At 40.3% G+C, this 20,341-nt stretch overlaps 1 protein-coding gene across 1 annotated transcript in view; it reads right to left on the bottom strand.

Moving 5' to 3' along the window:
- The window catches only part of CUBN (cubilin), a 266,027-nt gene that overhangs the window by 52,107 nt on the left and 193,579 nt on the right, over positions 1 to 20,341 (bottom strand). Inside the window, exons 52-56 of the mRNA XM_019933506.3 lie at positions 18,666 to 18,787; positions 17,894 to 18,119; positions 16,187 to 16,374; positions 10,515 to 10,671; positions 8,951 to 9,100 (exon numbers count right to left, since the gene is read on the bottom strand). Coding sequence (XP_019789065.2) covers positions 8,951 to 9,100; positions 10,515 to 10,671; positions 16,187 to 16,374; positions 17,894 to 18,119; positions 18,666 to 18,787 — 843 coding nt within the window. The remainder of the gene's footprint in view (positions 1 to 8,950; positions 9,101 to 10,514; positions 10,672 to 16,186; positions 16,375 to 17,893; positions 18,120 to 18,665; positions 18,788 to 20,341) is intronic.

A 20,341-nucleotide genomic window follows, 5' to 3' on the forward strand; every position in this document is an offset into this window, starting at 1 on the left:
CACACTTTACCTACTTAAAATTCCCCATCGGAACTGCCCAAAACTACGTTACAATCTCTTATACAAGCACATACTATGACATAATGGACTTTACAATCAGACTGCCTGTTTGCTGTTAGAACATTCTTATAAATTAAAGAAACTATGGTATACATTTACTTTATAATTTCAAATCCCCTGGCCATAGATCTTGGTTCAAGGGTGGGCATGTGACCTAGGCCAATACATTTAGAGTAAATTTCAGGTAAACTGTTTGGAATCTGGAATAGACAGTAGTGTGCTGGTAAATAGAACAACCAGCTCTCCGAGGGAAAGAGGCACACCCTCATTTGTAGCATTTTCCAATCTCTGTGGTAGAAATACTCCCACTATAGCCAATGTCAAGTTACCAATGCGAGGTCATTAGATGCAGAATTTGGACCAGAGGAGCATGACTGACTCTTGCAAGATGGTACAAGCCAACTCCAGCATGCCACTGGATAGACATCCTCTCTCTTCCTAGACATGCATGAGGGATATGCAAGCCCACTGTGAGGGCAGCTACCCTACAGCCAAGACAGAAGCCAGCTTTAGGGTGAGACTCACACTGGAGTAGCACACAGTGAGAACAGAAAAAGTAAAACGTTTGATGACAAAATGAAAATGCTAGATTAAGCGGATATGAGGGACCACCAACTTTGAGGTTGTCTAGAAGGAAAGCCAATAAATTGCCCTTTTATGTTTAAACCAGGTTGAATTAAGTTTCCTGTTAATAGTGCCATAAAAATTCCTAATTGATATAGTAAGGATTATCCTAATCATAATCATGGTTGCAATTATTCTTTATGGGACCCCACCGTCCTGAGCACTGTTGATAGATTGACTGACTACTCCAAGGTAGGATCTCAGACTCCATCTAGGCCGATCAGATGTGTTCAAACTGTAACTGACTAAGAAGGAGTCAACAGTGGGAGCCAAATATGTTCAACTTGGAAATGAGCAGCAGCGGTCTCCTGACTGCGCTAGGAAGCCAGGCTGTAACAGGAGGAAATGAAGCTGTCGTGCAGAAAGAGAGGGGGAAAGACAGTACCTTTTGAAGGATTCATGTTCTGGAAGCCTATTAGTCCCCTTCTTATTTTTAAACCTTCCTTTGACGAGATGGGATAACCCAGTATCCTTTCTATAAACTCTACCTCTAAGCAGACTTGAAGATAATCTACTGCTTTTAACTGAAAGAATCCTGATGTGTGCATTTTTAATATATTTGTACATTAAAAGCCCCCTCCTCTTTTAATTGTATTATCTTAAAGAAAATTGATATTTTTTATCAGAAAATATCTACGCAATTTAAATTTTAAGTCATTTTAGGAACACTTTCGGCATTTTAGCTATGTTTTTATACAACTGAAGAAATTTTGAGGTATCAATTCAAGATATGTTTATTAAAGTAAGCCCAAAGGATTCCTTCATTTTGAAAATCCTGGAATAGAAATGCTTCTAATTGGGAATAAATCTACAAGTCAAAAATGTTAAAGACTTCACTTTAATGACCTTACCATGTAATAAGAAACAATACGATGTTGGAAAAACAGGACAAAAAAGAAATACATTAAACTCAGATTCACAGTTTGAATACTGCCAAATTGTGTACCTTAATTATAGCCTTAGAATTTTTCTTGTTCCAAGAGCTCCGTTGGAATTTAAAACATTCAGAGGAGGTGAACGTGAGAATCAAAAAATAGTATGAATTAGCTATAAAAATATCTTTAGCCAGCAACAATACATTAAGTTGTAAAAGCAAAATCACAGAATGAAAGGAAATATTGCTGATGCTAGATTAAAACCTCAGTTCTACTTTGGTCGAATGACCTGCTATGCAGCTATCCTTTAAGTACTAAAGAGTTCGTTTTTTAACTCTTTGATGATATAGACTATCACAGTGGTGGTTGTCTTAGAAAATTATGGAAAGGCTGTGAAACGTAAGGTAAAGTATGTCATATACTTGCTAATGTTTCAAAAAAATTAAAGGAACTAATTTAATTGCAGAAAAATCAGTCGTGAAATAGCAGTTGTACATCTATACTGAGACATAGCCAAAATGCACTAGTTGTTTATGAAAGGTCTGTATCGACAATAAGGAGAAGCAGAGGAAGCTGAGAGGGTATTTAAATTTTTTTGTAGACGGCAATATATTATCAGGTAACTAAGCAAACCGTTCAAGACAATCTGCTCATTTTCAAAGCCTGACTCAATATATCATGAAAGTTGTGATATTTGGCAAGTTGCTTAATGATTAAAACATTCTCGTGTCATTTCCAGTAGTAATTTCTTTAAGGTGGGATGCTCTTCCAAATGTTATCCATAAGAAATCAAACATTACATAATATCAGAATTGGTGAAGTTACCTAAAGTCTAAGAACATATCAAGGATTAGCATAAACAAGGTAATGCACAAGAAAATGAGATATAAATATGTCAGCAGGCATCAAATAATTCACACACATACATCTTTTTCTCAAGCTGTACACATCACCTCACTGCATTAGATCAAAGATATCAGTCTGATTCTTCAGTGAGAAGACACTTGGTGACAAAATCACAGGCGTAAGAAAATAATGATAGTAAACACTTTTCCATAATCATAGGGGAACCAATTGTGATATCTTATATTGCAATCAAAATATACACGAAATTCTCAAGTAGAATATAATTAAATGCAACTAGGATGATTGTCTTCTAGGGAGAGAAAAGAACCTAGTCAAGGTTTAAAAAAAGTTCTTCAAGAAGCAAGATGTGTATCATAGCTGAGTTTATGGCCGGGAGGTAGCATTCAATCAGACACGTGAGAACTCATCAGGAAGAGCGGCACCCTGAAATTGAATGATACTTTCTCCACGGACGTCATGGGACAAGTGGCTACAGTCATTCTTAATCCTATCTTCAGTAACTGATTTGATGAATATTTACTGTTGAAATCTCAGAGGTGTAAAATAATCCTCCATGATTTGTTTTTATGACTATTTTCCATCCTTCTGAAAAACTGTAAGACACATTTATTATTTTCAATGGGTAAGGTTGTATCCAACATAGTGAAAAATAATTTTTATCACATTATTCACATATCTTCATTACAGAGAGCAATGTTCGATTCTGGGTTTCATCATGATTCCAAGAACTTGGAGAGAATTGAAAGGGAAGCCAAGGATGAGCAATTCAGCAAATAATGTAAACTTGTGGAATTTAGATTCCGACTGCACTTTTCCTTCAGAGCCATAGATGGAGAGGCAAAGATGCCAGAGGACTAGAAATAGTGGGAAATCCTTTTGGTTGAAATATTTTAATATTGCAGATACGATAAAGTCCTTTCAGTAAAATAGCAAAGGGTTCTAGGGAGAGGGATGTGAATTGGGGGGCAGCTCTGAGTAGCCTGGAGACTGGACTCCCCAGTAGAGGATGATTCCCTGAGAGGGAGAAGCAGGTGCTCGTACAGAACTAAGCTCCGCAGAGTGTGAAAGCCAAGGTCTTGTATTATAACACAGGCAAGCAAGGAATCTCACATAACTAAATCGTCTCCTCTGGGGCTTTTGGCCAATTTGAATAAAATATCAATAAGAACTATTTCAAAAGAACCCTTGCCCAGTGCTTTCTAAAATAATGGATTGCAAAATGGGCCTACCTTCTGATTTCTTGAGAAACAACTGAGGAAGTAAAGAAAAGAAATGGTAAGTAGCTGCATGATGCCACTTAAAAAAAAAAAAAAAAACAGATAAAATAGAGAGGAAATGTGAACTAAGACCGCCAAAACTCAGTTATCATGTTTCTTGGTGGGAAAAAAGGGCAAAAGGAAAAAAAATCTAAAACTAAATTTTCTTCCTTTTTTCTGTTTAGCTTTATATCAGGCATACCCTGTAAACCAGGACTTCTAAGTTAACGAAGGAGAATTCAGGCAAATATTACGTAGGACTTGCCACGCAGCTGCTCTGGAAATCTAGCCCTATTCCTCTCGGGGCCTTTGAGGCCATCTCTAGAGGACAGTAAACAAAATGCATTTGCATTGGTTCTTGCCCATTTTCTGTGCCAAGGGACTACTCTCTATCCAGTTCTTATCAAGAGATACTCTGGATCTGAGAAAAACTGAGTTTAGAATTTGCCTAGATGTAGGATTTTTTAGTTAAGAATTCTAAACCCCTCATTATCACCAGGGGGAATCAATGTTATTACCCAATTTTTAAAAATAAATTTATTTAATTAATTAATTTATTTTTGGCTGTATTGGGTTTTTGTTGCTGGGCGCGGGCTTGCTCTAGTTGCAGTGAGCGGGGGCTACTCTTCGTTGCGGTGCGTGGACTTCTCATTGCGGTGGCTTCTCTCGTTGCGGAGCACGGGCTCTAGGTGCACGGGCTCAGTAGTTGTGGTACGCAGGCTCAGTAGCTGCAGCACACAGGCCCTACAGCACAGATCAGTAGTTGTGGCACACGGGCTTAGTTGCTCCGCGGCATGTGAGATCTTCCCGGACCAGGGCTCGAACCCGTGTCGCCTGCATTGGCAGGCGGATGCTTAATCCCTGTGCCACCAGGGAAGCCCCATTACCCAATTTTAATGATAGCAAAATCAAGGCACAGAAGGCACTGGCTTGTCTTAGGTTACCTCATCTGTTAAGTGTTTTCTTTATCTATAAAGTAAAAAAAAAAAAAAAAAAAAAAGACCTATAATCCTCCCAGTAACTTGGAGGCATCTACTTGGCCACATGAATAATGAAAACAGAAACATATACTTTTAGATTGTTCAATATTGGGGAAAATAAAATGAGTATTTATTTGATGACATCTGATTCCAGAATAAGTACTTTGGAGACAGTGATGGTTTCTCCCTCATGCTTTCTCCTTATATTTTGTCTATTTTTGCCATTTTGTTTTTGACCAAAGTACCATTTTGAATTTGTCAAATCTCTATTTTATTTCACAACTTTGGAAGACGCTGTTAAGAATACCAAGAGCCATTTTAGTCTTGAGGTAACTTTAAAAAGTCTTGTAGACGCTCAAATGGAAGTTCCTTCTATGACTTTTGATTTCCCTGAAATTTTTATAGTTCAGTAGGGATTATATAGGAAACATACGTCTGTATTTCATAGAATGACTAGCACTGGAAATTAATAATAAGGAGAAAGAGAAACTTAGGCCAACATAAAATACCATAACATAATTTCAGAGCAACGTATTTAGTGGAAAGTAGGTCACTGAACATTTGTAACTTCCCTGCAGGAAGAGCACCAGTGTGTAGGTCAATAACCAATAAACTAGCCTGAATAGTAAAAACTTTCCTAACCCGTTGTCAGTGCTTAGTAAACACAGTGTATGGACAAGTGTGTTTCCCTCTAGTATTCTGTAGCCTGGATCAGTCCATCTTCTTCTTGATAAATCCACCTTTTGTGCCAATGGCCCATCACAAAAAGCAAATCCAGAACTTTCATCTCCACCCAGGTCAATGCAGGGTCTGCTGGCCGCTTGGGCTCAGAAATACTTAGTCATTTGGACAGAATCTCTCAGAAAGAGGTCTATGGCCTCTGGCAGCTAGGAAGACCAACGCTCCTGCAGACAGGCTGTGATTTTTCTTGAGAGCTACTCTCACTCGGTTTCATCACAGTACACTGCACAGGAATTCCTCAGGCTCACTTAAGGGGTGGAAGGTGATTTTTACTGTAGCTAGTGGATCTCTAACTTGCTGATGGTATTCCATGAACGTCGGCACTGATATGATTAGTGATAAGAATCTAACCACAAAATAAATCTGATTAATGTTGCCCTTTTTAGGAAATCATCATGATTCATTTACTCTAAGCCAGAAAATACTCACTTAGCAGTTTGAAAACGCTGAGTACATGTAATTTCCAGTACATGTAACACTGGAAATTTCACAAGATATTATCATAAGGATATTATCTTATAAAAAGATCAGTCTCTTCAACTGGGTGAGAACGAGCAAATTCATTAGTAAAAAGAAATCACTTAAGGGCTCCCCTGGTGGCGCAGTGGTTGAGAGTCCGCCTGCCGATGCAGGGGAGGCGGGTTCGTGCCCCGGTCCGGGAAGATCCCACATGCCGCGGAGTGGCTGGGCCTGTGAGCCATGGCGCTGAGCCTGCGCGTCTGGAGCCTGTGCTCCGCAACGGGAGAGGCCACAGCAGTGAGAGGCCCACTTACCGCAAAAAAAAAAAAAAAAAAAGAAATCACTTAATCTGGCAAAACCAAATATCTGTTCGCAGCCGACTTGTGTTAAAGGGCATGTCTGGAGATCCCGACCGGTGGCAGCAAAAATAACAAAACAATGGTTCACAAGGTATGTTTCTATGGGCATGATCTGACTTTCACAGCTACTATTTTATATCAATATTTTTGTAAAAATTATAGTGATTACCAGAAAGATTAAGTAATTTGTATAAAGTCATGTGACTAGTAAGTGGCCAATCTGGAATTGAGACCGGTCCTAAAATACCGCGCCTGCCCTACCCCACCCCAGGTCAGGTAGTCTAGAGTATGCTCGCCCCTTTACCCCACCTGTCAACTAAACTCAGGGAGCTACTGTGCGGTGTCAGTATAGGTCCCCTTCTAATAATACATGTACCCTTGGTATAGGCAGTGGTTTCTGTGGCTATATTACATAGTACATTTACCAGCATCTCCTTTTTCAGTCTAAATAATATTGGCAAATGATATTCTTGTGTTTATGTAATGTAGTGAGGACAAATGCACATATAGATGCACAATCCAAACCACATGTTTTCGCGTTACTAAGATAACTTTTTCACTCAGTATCAAAAAACAAACACCCCAATCAAAAAATGGGAAGAAGATCTAAACAGAGATTTCCCCAATGAAGACATACAAATGGCCAACAGGCACTTGAAAAAATGCTCAACATCGATAATTATTAGAGAAATGTGATTCAAAACCACCATGAGGTATCACCTCACATTGGTCAGAATGGCCATCATCAAAAAGTCTACAAATAATAATGTTTGAGAGGGTGTCGAGAACAGGGAACCCTCCTACACTGTGGGTGGAAATGTAAATTGGTGCAGCCACTATGGAGAACAGTATGGCGGTTCCTTAAAAAACTAAAAATAGAACCACCATATGACCCACGGATCCCACTCCTGGGCCTATAGTTCCTGGAGAAAACTATAATTTGAAAAGATACATGCACCCCAATGTTCATTGCAGCACTATTTACAACAATCAAGACATGGAAACACCCTATATGTCCATTGACAGATGAATGGGTAAAGAAGATGTGAGATATACAGACACACACAGACACACACACACACTGGAATATTACTCAGCCATAAAGAAAGAATGAAATAATGCCATTTGCAGCAATATGGATGGACCTAGAGACTATCATACTAAATGAAGCAAGTCAGACAGAGCAAGACAAATATCATACGACAGCACTAATACGTGGAATCTAAAAATTAACACAAATGAACTTATTTACAAAACAGAAACAGACTCAGAGACAGAGAAAACAAACTTAGGGTTACCAAAAGGGAAAAGTGGGGGGAGGGATAAATTAGGAGTTTGGGAGTAACATATACACACTACTGTATATAAAACAGGTAACCAACAGGGCCTACCATATAGCACAGGGAACTATACTCAATATTTTGTAACAACCTAAAAGGGAAAAGAATCTGAAAAAGGGAAAAAGACTTAACAAGTCTTTAAGTACCAGTTAATAGTCTTACAGATTTTACTCACCCAGTTTATTTTAAATAAAAAAATAGGATCTCTTATATAAACTGTTTTACCTTCCCTTAATACTTTATAAATCATGAACATCTTCTTATATTGCTGGAAGTTTGTGTTAGCGAATGCTGAGAAGATTATACTTGACCTCATAGTGCATTCGTACAGTGACAAACATCAGTCCGTACCTGGCATTTTCCAGCAAACACATTCCAAAACCTACAGTATGTAGAGATGTAGGAAAAGGAGGTCCCAGAAAGTGCTCCCAGGGAGAGCCTTTGTATAATTCATCACCCTATGAGAACGGATGTGTCATTTTTATTTTTATGAAACATAAATTTCCTGGATGCTGAATACTGCAGAACACTTTGCTAAGTTTAACTTTTCACCGCCATGGGAGACCAACCCAAATAGAAAGAAATTTTGGTTGGGCAGACGAAGCTTGGCAAACGTACAGGTTAATTGTAATTTAGAAATGAAAAGTGAATTCGTGAAAAATATTAAAATGACTGAGTGGTTGGAGATGTCCATCCACTTGAAGGGAACTTTTCTCTGCCGTATGATACCGCCTGGGTAAACATCGAGCCGTGTCCAGTGTAGTCAGAACCCAGCCCAGACCAGCAGCTCCACTGTCCCCTTCGCCAACAGGCAGGGAATGAACCCAGAGGGGCACTGTGGTTAGGGATTTCCCAGTCCCTGTGGTACTGATGAAGATGAAAATGAAAAAGAAGATGAGAGAGTATCCCACAGTCAGAGTTAATGAAAGTAGAACACAAATATTTATTAATTTTATTAATTCATTCATTCAACATTTACGAAGCACCTACTGTGACTCAGAAGGAAGTTTCTCTTGCTGGTTTATAGTGTGTGTGTGTGTGAGACTGTGTGAAGGCACCTGTACATGTGTAGAATAAACGCAAATGAATAAATTAGAAACTATGATTAACATGTAATAGATTTCAGACTTATTTTCTTTAGGCCGTTTACGTGATGCTCATGTTCTTAAAGCTCTTGCATTATTTTTTAACCTCTGGATGGAATGTGTAGGATGATACTTGTGTTCTTAAAATATTGGATGGAGTTTTAATCAAGTTTGCATCAACTCCACTCTGCAACATTTTTAATATTTTCCTCAAATGGTGATTTTAGACAATCTCTGCCTCTGCTTCTCTATCACTCATTCATTTATTAAGAACCAGTTGTAATTTAGATAAGAATAAACTTACCTTCCAGATGGAAAGACACGAAAGTCAAGAGGACCAGGGACAGAGGACTGGCCTCTATGATGTAGGTGCAGTTCATGTTGTTGTCATATTGCTTTGGGTAGTTTGGAGAAACAATGTAACCTGAAGGATTAGTGAAGTTCCTTCCACATCCTAAGTGGGAAGAAAAAGCCATTATTAGAAAATTTGTTCTCCCAGACAAATCTCTCTTTATCAGTGAGGGAAAGCCTCAACTTTCCTAAGCTCTCTAGAAACATATTCTCTGAGCTACTCCAAATGGAAGCAACAATAACTAAAAGAATGGAGCTCTGATTTAAAAATAAATATGCAAAATCAGAATATTATACAGTTTTTAGAAAAATGATGCAGAGTTTTGGGCTAAGTAGAAATTTTACCACAAATCCATTGCAAATCACTTAATTTTAAGATATTAAAGGAAGAATAACTTAGCAAAGATTGAAGAGGATTCATGTAGCTAAAGAAAGAAAACTAATGAAAAGTGATCTGTACCAGGTCAATACGCTTAACAGTTTTAAAATATCTTATTATATTATAGAAAAATATGTTCTTTTCATTACCATTGTAATATGGCTATAAAAATAATACCTGCTTCATAAAAATGGTTGAATTTACTAATCCCAACTCAAGTCTCACATGATTCCCAGGTGTCAGAAATGAAGAGAACTACCTTTTTACCACTAAAATGACATCTGTTTTATCTGACCACTAACTAGTTAATCCACACACTCCCTATCTATCACATCGATACAAAATATCAGTATCCTTTTAAACTGATATTAAAACACACACATACACAGACACAACGAACCAAGTGAAGACCTAAAATTAGGTCTGCGGTGGTCTTTTGTTACTGCCTTTACACCACCCTCTTATTCATGTCCGAAATACCTGTTCACTGCATTATTTCCTCTGATTCCTTTCGTCAAACTTTTCCCTAAACAGTGGCTTGCAAATAGGTGCTACTTGATTTAATTCAGCCAACAAGCACACACACCACTGTGTCTCAGACTTGAAAACTACACGTCCCACTCTTCTACCTGGTGAGTAGTCGTCAGAGAAGGAAGGGGAAAAGCCGAAGAAAGCGCCCCCAAGGTTGACTGAGCGTGAGAATCCCCTGGGTGAGAGCTCACACGTGCAAGTCCTGCATTCCGACAGGCCTGGGGGGAAGACCGTGTTTTTACAGCCCCAGGTGAGTTCCATGCAGGCAGGCAATGCGCTTCAGGGCCGGCCTGCTGATGGTCTACTAATTACGGCCTCCTGGGCTTCTGCCCAATTCCTGCCCCATGCAGATTTTAGGGTTAATTTCAGACATTAGCGACGGGCACTCAGGCCTTCTACATCATTTCTCTACTGACCTATGGTTGGATTCAGTTCCATTCTTGCTGATTTGGAAGGAAGGGTGCACTCAGGATTAGGTGGCCCACCCAGACTTTCCCCATGGACCTCCAGACCAGCCAACCCTGGAGCAGACCCCTTCTCCCCAAGCCTGCCTGTGGCAGCCACGCCCTTCCAAGGGCCCCTGGGTTTGGTTTTCGGCGCTACTTACGGCTAACGAAGGATGCAGAGAAGCCCTGAGCTGGGACCTCCTGCGACTGGAACACAGCAGTGAAGGCGTTTCTGGGCGTGATGATGGGACCCGGGGCCACGCTCCCGCAGCTCGAGGCTAACAGGGCCTGGTCGGCCTCCTGAGTGCCTGCCCACACCTGGCAAAGCCAGAAACATGACTTAGCGCTCCAGGTTTTCCCTCGTCAATGTTTAATTTGTGCTCAGGCTGGAAAATAATAGCACTCAGGTGTATATAGACTAAACGTAATAGTAAATAAAACACACAAATCTGCAATATTTTCTTTTGAGAACCATTTCTTTAGGCTGCTTTTTTATAGTATAGCCCGTTCGTGACTCTTGCAAGGAGACTGTTCATTTTTGTGTATCTAGGCAGTGATTTTAAAAAAAAAAACAACCCTCAATCACTACCCAGTTTAATCACTACCCAGTTTCCTCTTGCTGTTTCCTAGTTGACCTGATCTAGCTCAACTTGCTACATGCCGGGGGAAACAGAGCAGCATGTGTGCTACTGTGGGGTTTACCATTTGTCCTGGATGGCTGGCAAAGTGTGGGTTGCAAGTAGAGAAGATTTACCAAGCACGAAGCCCATGGGAAGAAAGTGGATATGAATTCCAGGTCTACATGTAATTGGCATGACTTGGGATAAATCATGGAAGACTTCCTGGCACTGTTGAATTTTAAGGTTCATTTTGAAGAAAGGATGAGATTCAGTCTCTCTGCAATTCACTAAAGACTGCGTCACCAACTCCCAGGTAGACCCTGGCCACTTTACAAGAAGCAAATGATGATATGCTCATTTGAGAAATAGTTGCTGGGGAATAGATTGTGAGGATCAAAATTCCAACTTTGATCAAACCAATCCTAGACCAACCTAGGGAAGGATATTAATCACAGAATCACGTTTAAATGCAAATTCCAACTGCGAAAGGAGCTGCTGAGTGTGTAGGAGGGGCTTTGCCTGACTTCAAGAGAGGCCTGAAGAAGCCCCAGGGGCAGGAAGGGGCAGGGCTAGTTCAAACAGAGCGAAAACTGAGTCAGGAGTGAGGCGGGCTGCAGTCAGTGCAAGCCCCGTGGCAGGTCAGGGGTCCGGGCCACATCCTGAACGTGGCAAGGGGCCTCCAGGAGGCTTGAAGCTCACAGCGGAGACGAGAAGGAAAAGAGAGGACACTGGGAGATCAGCCAGGAGTCTGTGCAGTAGTTCAGGCAAGAGATCATGGTATCTACAGTGTTGAGTCACTCAAGGAAAATATTGATATTAGGTGATAAATGCACATTATTGGGGGAAAAGGACGGTTAAACTTGTTTAACCAGTGAGTCTCAACCGGGAGCAATTTTGCCCTTCCTGGGGGCATTTGGTGATGTCTGCCAGTGTTTTCAATGGTCACATTTGGTGTGGGCGTGGCATGTAGTGGGCAGAAGCCAGGGGAGCTGCTGAGCGCCCTGTGATGCCCCTCCCCAAACCCCCAACTAAGAATTATCTAGCCTGGGAAGGCAAGAAGGTAATTGGGTTTGGATTAGTCTTACTTAACTGTTCAACATTCCCTTCACATCAAGTTACTCATTCTGAACATATCACTCTCAGGACTATTCCTCAAAAAAAGCAATCACACACCAAGCCGTTACAAACGTTTCTAGTAGCAAATCAGCGCAGGGGAAGAGGTGTGAGGTAACGCCAGTTCAGGGCGCCATCAGCTCTTTAAAGTTGTATCATTTCAATTGATTCTCAAACACTGCGAATCCTGCTGTTAATCATCTTACTGAGGTCCAATTATATTTGCCATTTATGAGATATGGGAGGTGCCTGGGACTGGAACAAAAGCAAAGATATTCTGCCAAATCAAAAGATAAAAAAAGGTCAAGGGGGCTTCCCTGGTGGCGCAGTGGTTGAGAGTCCGCCTGCTGATACAGGGGACATGGGTTCGTGCCCCGGTCCGGGAAGATCCCACATGCCATGGAGCGGCTGGGCCCGTGAGCCATGGCCGCTGAGCCTGCGCGTCCGGAGCCTGTGCTCCGCGGCGGGAGAGGCCACAGCAGTGAGAGGCCCGCGTACCGAAAAAAACCAACCAAACAAACAAAAAGGTCAGGAAAGAAGTGCACACCCCCTATTTTCCCTAATATCCCCTTTATGTCGCCTGACCCCCTGCCTTTAACTATCCCGGGAAACAGTATACAGAAGTTTTCTAACCACATTCTGTTAAACTGTAAACATGACTTACAGAGAGATCTGCACATGCTACTTCTACAAACATCACTCAAGAGGTGAAGTGATAGGAGCTAAAACTTCTAGGAAAGAATCTCCAGTTCTTTAACAAAGAACTTCAAGACTCCTCACGGGCTTATACTTTTCTGAAGCCATTAATTATGGATCTGACATCTCTACCTTGTGGCTCAAGAACACGGGTGTTATAATGATAATCATGGTAAAGACTTGTTAAATATTCATCACTACCTGTCAGTCAAGATCTCATTTCATTGGTTCTATGACCTAGAACTCATTTAAATGATATTGGACCTACAAAACGTTACAAAACTGTCAAAAACTTTCTGACGTTTCTTAAGGTTTGTACAATTCAGCCTGGCTTTAGGTGATATTTTATCACTCAAGCAATTTAAAAAAAACGTTTCCTGAGTATCTGCAGGTTCACACGCAGTTGTAAGATACAGAGAAATCCCCTGTACCCATTTCCCAGATTCCTCCAACAACGACAGCTTGTAAAACTGTAATGTAATATCATAACCAGGACGCTGACTCGACACAGTCCACCCATCTTACTCAGTTCCCCAGGCTCACGCACGTGTGTGTGTATTCGGTTACATACAAGCTTATACCACCACATTCAAGACACCAAGCAGGTCCAACACCGAGGTTCCCTGGAGTCGCCCTTTTATAGCCACACACGACTCATGCCCACACTCACATCTTGCTAACCTCTGGTAGTCTGTCCTCCGTTTCTAAGCATTGTCATTTCAAAACTATTATGTAAATGGAACAATAGAGTATGTAACCTTTGGGGATTGGCTTTTTTCACTTGGTTTAATTCTCTGGTGATTTGTTCAGATCGTTAGCCTGTCAAAAGTTTATTTCTACCGAGGACTTGTACTCCACGGTACGGAGGTACCGGAGTTCACTGAACGATTCACCTGTTGAAGGACATGTGCACTGATTCCAGTCTTTGTCTACTGCCTATAAAGCTGCTCTGAACATGTGTGCACAGGTTTCGGTGCAGACACAGTTTACAGTACTCTGGGAGAAGTGCCCAGGAGTATACTTGCTGGGTCTTATGGTAAGTGCACGTTTAGTTTTACCAGAAGGTGCCAAGCTGTTTCTCAGAGTGGCGTGCCATTTACGTTCCCACTGGCAACGCTGCAGGCTTGGCAGGGTTTGGTGCGGTCACTGTTTTTATTCTGGGCAGCCTGACAGGTGTGTGGCAATCGTTGTGGTTTTAAGTCTCATTCTTCCTCATGGCTATGTAGTGATGTTGAACATCTTTTCGTATGTTTATTCACCACCTGAATGTCCTCTTCGGTGAAATATCTGTTCATATCTTTTGCCCATATTCTAATTGGACTCTATTTTTACTGTTGGGTGTGAGAGTTCTGTCTATACTTTAGATAGTAGTCTGTTGTCAGGTAAGTGCTTTGGAAATCTCTTCTCCCAGTTTGTAGCTTGTCTTTTCATCTCTTTACAGAGGAACATATTTTTAATTTTGATATGGTAAAATGTATTAATTTTTCCTTTTACGGATTATTCTTTGGAGGTTTAGTCTAAGAACCTTTCATCTATCTCTAGGTCCCAAAGATTTTCTGTTCTTTTTCTCCTCAAAGTTTATACCTGTATATTTACATTTAGGTTCATGGTCTATTTTGAGGTTTTTTTGTTGTTGTTGTTTTTTTTGCGGTACACAGGCCTGTCACTGTTGTGGCCTCTCCCGTTGCGGAGCACAGGCTCCAGACGCGCAGGCTCAGCGGCCATGGCTCACGGGCCCAGCCACTCCGTGGCATGTGGGATCTTCCCGGACCGGGGCACGAACCCGTGTCCCCTGCATCGGCAGGCGGACTCTCAACAACTGCACCACCAGGGAAGCCCTATTTTGAGTGAATTTTTGTATAAGGTTTGAGGTTAAGGGCTGCTTGCTGGAGCTGAGCCCCTCTTGCCTGTCTTGTTTACCCACCTCAGTATCTCTTGGCAAAAACTGGAGTCTCAGGCCCAGCAGAGAAAGAGTGTGTTTTCTAGGCCACTGAGTTTTGTCAGAGTTCCAGATGGATCCCACCCGCCAGTGGTTCAGCCTTGCCTGCTGTCAGAGGGATTCCCATTCCATCCAGAGGAGAAACGGGACTGAATAACTTTTCACATTCCACTTTTCCAATGAAGAACTTGAAAGACTTTACTTTGTCTATATATTTGATGTTGACTCAATTCCTGAGAGAGTTCGTTTGTTTCATGAAAAAAGCAATTAGGAAAAGTGTATACGATGTTTTGTTTTACATGTATTATATACAAGTCTAGGATTTTTATTGAAACAGCATGCATGGATCAGTTAGATATAAAACATAATTTGAGAGATCATGTAAAATAACAACAACATCGACAATACAATCCACTTCTACTCATTAGGTGGTTTTATATTCCAAGTACTGAGCACTATTTATGTTATTATATCATATTACGTCTAATGCTTGAAACAGTCCTACTAAAGTAGGAATTAGTCTCTTCATTTTACAGCTGAGTAATTTAAAGCCCAGATGTGTACTTGGCTCATAGAGGAACGTTCAGGTGGTAAATGCAAGAGATGCGGAGCCCAGGTGAATGTTCTTTCCCCTAAAAGGTGTATGTCCTCTTAGCGATAGAACACATGAGATATAAAATAGCACAGATGGAATAAATTTATAATACAGTTATCACGGTCATAAGTCAATGAATAGTGATGTCAGCGCCACAGGAGCAGTATTTACAACTGGAGAGGAAGAGAGCCTTACTGACTGACCCACGGTCATGATTTTACATGGATGGGTCCCTCACGGTCTGGTCAGCTTGTGGGCGCTTAAGGCTCAGGTGAAGGCTGGCACTAGTGCATGTCTAGCCTTCTGTAATTTTTATAGGATACTCTAAATGTGGCCTGTCATGGTGACTTTGATTCATTTTGTCCTTGAGGGTCTATTAGAAAGAAAGAAAAAAGAAAAGAAGGAGAAAATGAGAAAGAAAGAGAGAGAGAGAGAGAGAGAGGGAGGGAGGAAGGAGGAAAGAAAGAAAAAGAAAGAAAGGAAGAAAGAAATAAAGAAAGAAAGAAATAAAGAAAGAGAAAGAAATAAATAAAGAAAGAAAAAAACAGAGGAAGAAAGAAATCTGCCCTTCTCTCTTTAGTTTCTGTAGAAAGGAAGAACCGTAAATGCTCATGAGAATTTAATAAGGCGAGACAATCTCCTAAATTAAGTGTCTTTGCTTATGTATTAGTGAATGAAAGTCACAGGGCAATGTGTGTTGTGGTCCAAATTTTAACTCCTAGTGGTTGAGGTTTCTCACTTTTTCATTCAAGAAATCCAAGCAGCAAAATTGTCCTTCTCCTCCTTTGAGAGACAGTGAGTCATTTCTAGTCTAAACGTTTACGTTCCTGCAACCAGCTTGGCTCCAATTAAATATACAAGTGCACTGACCTTCACAAAGCTGGTCCGACACTGTCCGTCCCCGCTGGGGATGAGGAAGTTGTTGTCAAAGCTGAGTTCCAAGTGTTTACTTTGGTGAGTAATGACTGTCCAGGAACATCTGACGTTCTCGGGAAAATTCTGAGGCCAGTGGGGGGATCTGATTGTACCATTGTCTAAATGAAGTATTCCACCACAACCTGAAAAATTGTCATGGAAAAAGTCATTACTTTGTGATGAAAATAACAATTTTGGTAACTGAAGACTTCTGGAGAGGACACATTTCTAAGTGTGAGATATCAGTGTGTCTTTCCTTACATATGAGTCTCTGACCTTTGGGGCAGGTCCACAACAAGGACTCTCAGCAAATGGAAGGTCACTGAAGCCACAGGAGGCTACAGCTGTTACTGTTTCGTTACACCTACACTGAACTCACCTGAGACCATTAATCCTTGCCATGAAGAGGACAGACTTCTATCCTGTCTTCAAACAAGAGCAATAATTTTTACTCCCCTTGAGGCTATGTAGTATTTGTGGCCCAACAATCTCAAGCTTTGTGTTTTATTGCCACTAACACCTGAGAATACAAGTCTATACTCATCTGCAATTTTACGCTAACATCCTGGACGGGAGAAAATGATTTTGATCATTTAATCTTAAGATTAAATCTTAAGATTAAGATCACGTAATCTTCCATTAAGTAACCTGGTTCGTTCATATTGAAATGCTGATGGATGAACAATAAATTACAGGGATTGAAAGAAAGAAAAATCTAGAACTATTTTGTAATATTAAAGTATGTTCTTAAGAGATGGCAAAAGAAAAAAAAATATGAACTCAAAACAAAATGAAGTTAAAGAGTATTCCCTGTATCTTTTGCTTTTAAACCCTTGGAAAACCAACGGTTCACCTCAGCTCCCCTCTGCTTCAGCAGCGCTCAGAGAGCTCCCCAAACACCTGACTCTTCTAGAAATAGCTGCCCTGTGTGATGCTGCAAGACTATATGAGATCCTGACAAAAGTGTCCAATGCAAGGCTTATATCTTCTGGGAGTTTCCATGAAATGAAATTTCCATGAAATGTCATCGTTTGCAGGTACAACAAGTAATCTTTTGAAATAGAATCTATCATGTTTTGCCCCATACACAGCATTCATTCTAAGTCACAAATCTTATCTTGTCACTTTGCTGCTCAGAACTCTTCAGATAGCTCCCCACTGCTCGAGGGATAATATAGAAGCCAAGGCTCTCCAGGATGTGGACTACTTATTTTCCTGCCCTCAGCTCACCACTCAGCATTCTGCCTCCATGGTCCAAATATGTTCAACTACTTGTGATTCCAACACATATTTTCTATTACTTGTGATTCCCTAGTTGTACCATGGCCCTTTGCCTGTGGAGACAGCACGGTGAAGTATTAAGATCAAAGTTTCTGGGCTCTGCTGTCTTCATTCAAATCTTGACTCTGCTGATCGTCAGCTCCACGAGCTGGGCAAATTATCCACCCATTTCTCCTGTTTCCACCCATGCAAGTGGAGAAAATGTGCACTGATACTGTGTCTTCCTTACAAGGTTGCTTCATGAGATGTCATGTGTAAACATTTAGAATTGAGTCTGACAGAGAGTAGGTACAAAAGGTATACTTGTTGGGCTAGTTAATAAATTTTAAAAATACATCGATGATAAAAGAGAGTAAGCGCAGAGAATGTTCTTTCTTTTACCCAAAGTCTCTGTGTTCCATGTTGCATAAAAGCCACCATTTTGCACCGAACGGTCCGTGTTAAAAATCACCACCAGCTGGTTGGAACCCGACTGGATTGTCCTGGGGTTTGAACTTCCACAGTAGTGTCCTATGATGGGTGATCCGGGGGAACCACCGTTTCTGACTGTGACAGCGTCCCAAGCACAGGTTGAATGGGCTTCAATGTCAAAATCACTGAATGTCAGCTGCAGGAGAAAAGGGAAGAAATGAGGAAACACTCTGAGCTGTAAGTGAGCCTACCTACGTAGAGTTCGACTGAAGTCCTTACACACCCTTTTATTTTGTTTTAATTTATATAATTTGGTATTTATGTCTCTTATTTCATTCTCCCTTGTCCTCCTCTATTTTTTTCTCATTGAAGTTTCTCTTGGAAATTTTGAGAAGGGATATTTCTCCCAGAACGGGAGTCATTGGGGTCATCCTCAGTCCCCTGGGCTGGGATGGCAACTCATATCAAGAATGTAAATACATCTCTTTTCTGGATGGGGAACTATCTTCTATAGAGAGCTTCTCCTGTGCTTGAAAAAGAATGAAAGATATTTCATTCTTCATTAGTTGTAAACTTGTAGATGCCAATGTATATACGCTAAGCAGAGAATTTTTGGGAGAAGATGACCTGGATCAAAGCCTATTCTAATCACTTGCTTATTGAAAGAACTCTGTTTCCACACAGGACATGGTACTTTTGTTGTATAATTTCAGAATTATTTTACCCACTAATCAAAACTCACAGTGATGGTGTGGCCTTGTGGGGCTTCCAACAACCAAGAACAGTGGGTCAACCTGTCGTAAGAGGCTGGATAGTTGGGGCTTGAGATCACTCCACTCTCACCTATCTGTACTCCACCACAGTCTGAAATTAGATTGTAAACTTCTAAATAAGAAAGGAAAAAAAACACCAAATTCTGTAAAGCTAAAGTAAATACTACTTATAGCCATCGTACTTTATGATTTAAAAAAAGGACAATAAATGAACAAATAGATGAAACTGTATGAAAGCAAAGTAAAACTAGATGGAAGATTAGAAATAAACAGAATCCCATATAGTGTTAATCAAATGGAATCACACAGTGAAGGCAGGCTCAAGTTTGATACAAAGGAGAAGGAAGATTATCTGAACCATAAATGGAGAATAATTAGATGAGCATAGAACTGACAGTAAATGCACTAGGGACAAAGGAAAGAACATTGCCTTTCTTCAAAACACTAGGCCTGTGAAAATAAATGTAAGCTTGAAGAATATGATGAGGACCATAACTAAAGACTTTGTCGTTTGACAACAAAAACATATATTGTAATCAGCTACCAAAGTGTATATTAGTATAGCAAGTTGAAACATGGATACATTTCCAAAGCATGGTATGGTCTGATGTTCCACACAAATAATACTGCTTCCTGAAATCTGACTCTTTTCTTTCAATCTGAGAAAGAAAAACCAGCTGGCAACATGGTTGACTGAATAGATCATCAATCTCACTCTTTTCTCCAACCAACCATTTGGTTATAACACAAAGAAATGTTAAATAAAATTATAACCAAAATATATTTGATTCACAGCCCAACTTAATGGAAAGAAAGGAGATCTCTAAGAACTATAAACAATAAATGTACTCAAATTCCAAGGGGTATCTTAAACTGAGAGTGTGTCGGTCTAAGAGGATATAGAATCAAGATGTGGGCCCCAGGAGTTGTGGTTTGAGGTTTGATGATCAGGCAAAAAGAGAACATATGGCCTTGGACCTCCACAAAAGCAAGGGCTTTTACATAAAGTTTGGAATCTAAAAGGACTGCCATATTAGTGAAATGGACTAGGAAGACTCTAATGGCCCAGAGAAGCAGCAAGGAGGAGTACTGTCTGTCTTGGGCTGAATTTTCAGGTACAAACTGAATGTCACAGATACAAATCTAGCACAAAACATTGGTAAATTTTGTTTAGTAATATGTCCAAAATACACATGATGGCCAAGTAGGGTCTATCCCAGAAATGAAAAGATGGTTTAACAAGAGAAAAATCTTTTAATACAATTTTTCACATTAACACATTAAAGTAGGAAAAAAATAGGATCATCTCAATAGATGCAGAAAAAGCATTTGCTAAAATCTGACAGTTAAAAAAAAAAACAAAAAAAATTTTTGTACACCATGAATTGAAGAGACTTCCTTTAATGTGATAAGGGGTATTTATTGAAAACCTATGAGAAGCCAGTTTATTTAACAATGAAATGTTACAGTCATTCACATTAAGGTCAGAAACAAGATGCTGTCATCCCTTGCATTTGACATTATGATGGTGGCCTTAGCTAGTGAAATAAGACAAGAAAAAGAAATCAAGAATTGGGATTGAAAGAGAAAAATTGCTATCAATTTGCAGAAGATATGATTGTTTACGCAGAAAAACCAGAGGTAA

This window comes from Tursiops truncatus, chromosome 2 (genome assembly GCF_011762595.2).
Source record: "Tursiops truncatus isolate mTurTru1 chromosome 2, mTurTru1.mat.Y, whole genome shotgun sequence".
Classification (NCBI taxonomy): domain Eukaryota; kingdom Metazoa; phylum Chordata; class Mammalia; order Artiodactyla; family Delphinidae; genus Tursiops; species Tursiops truncatus.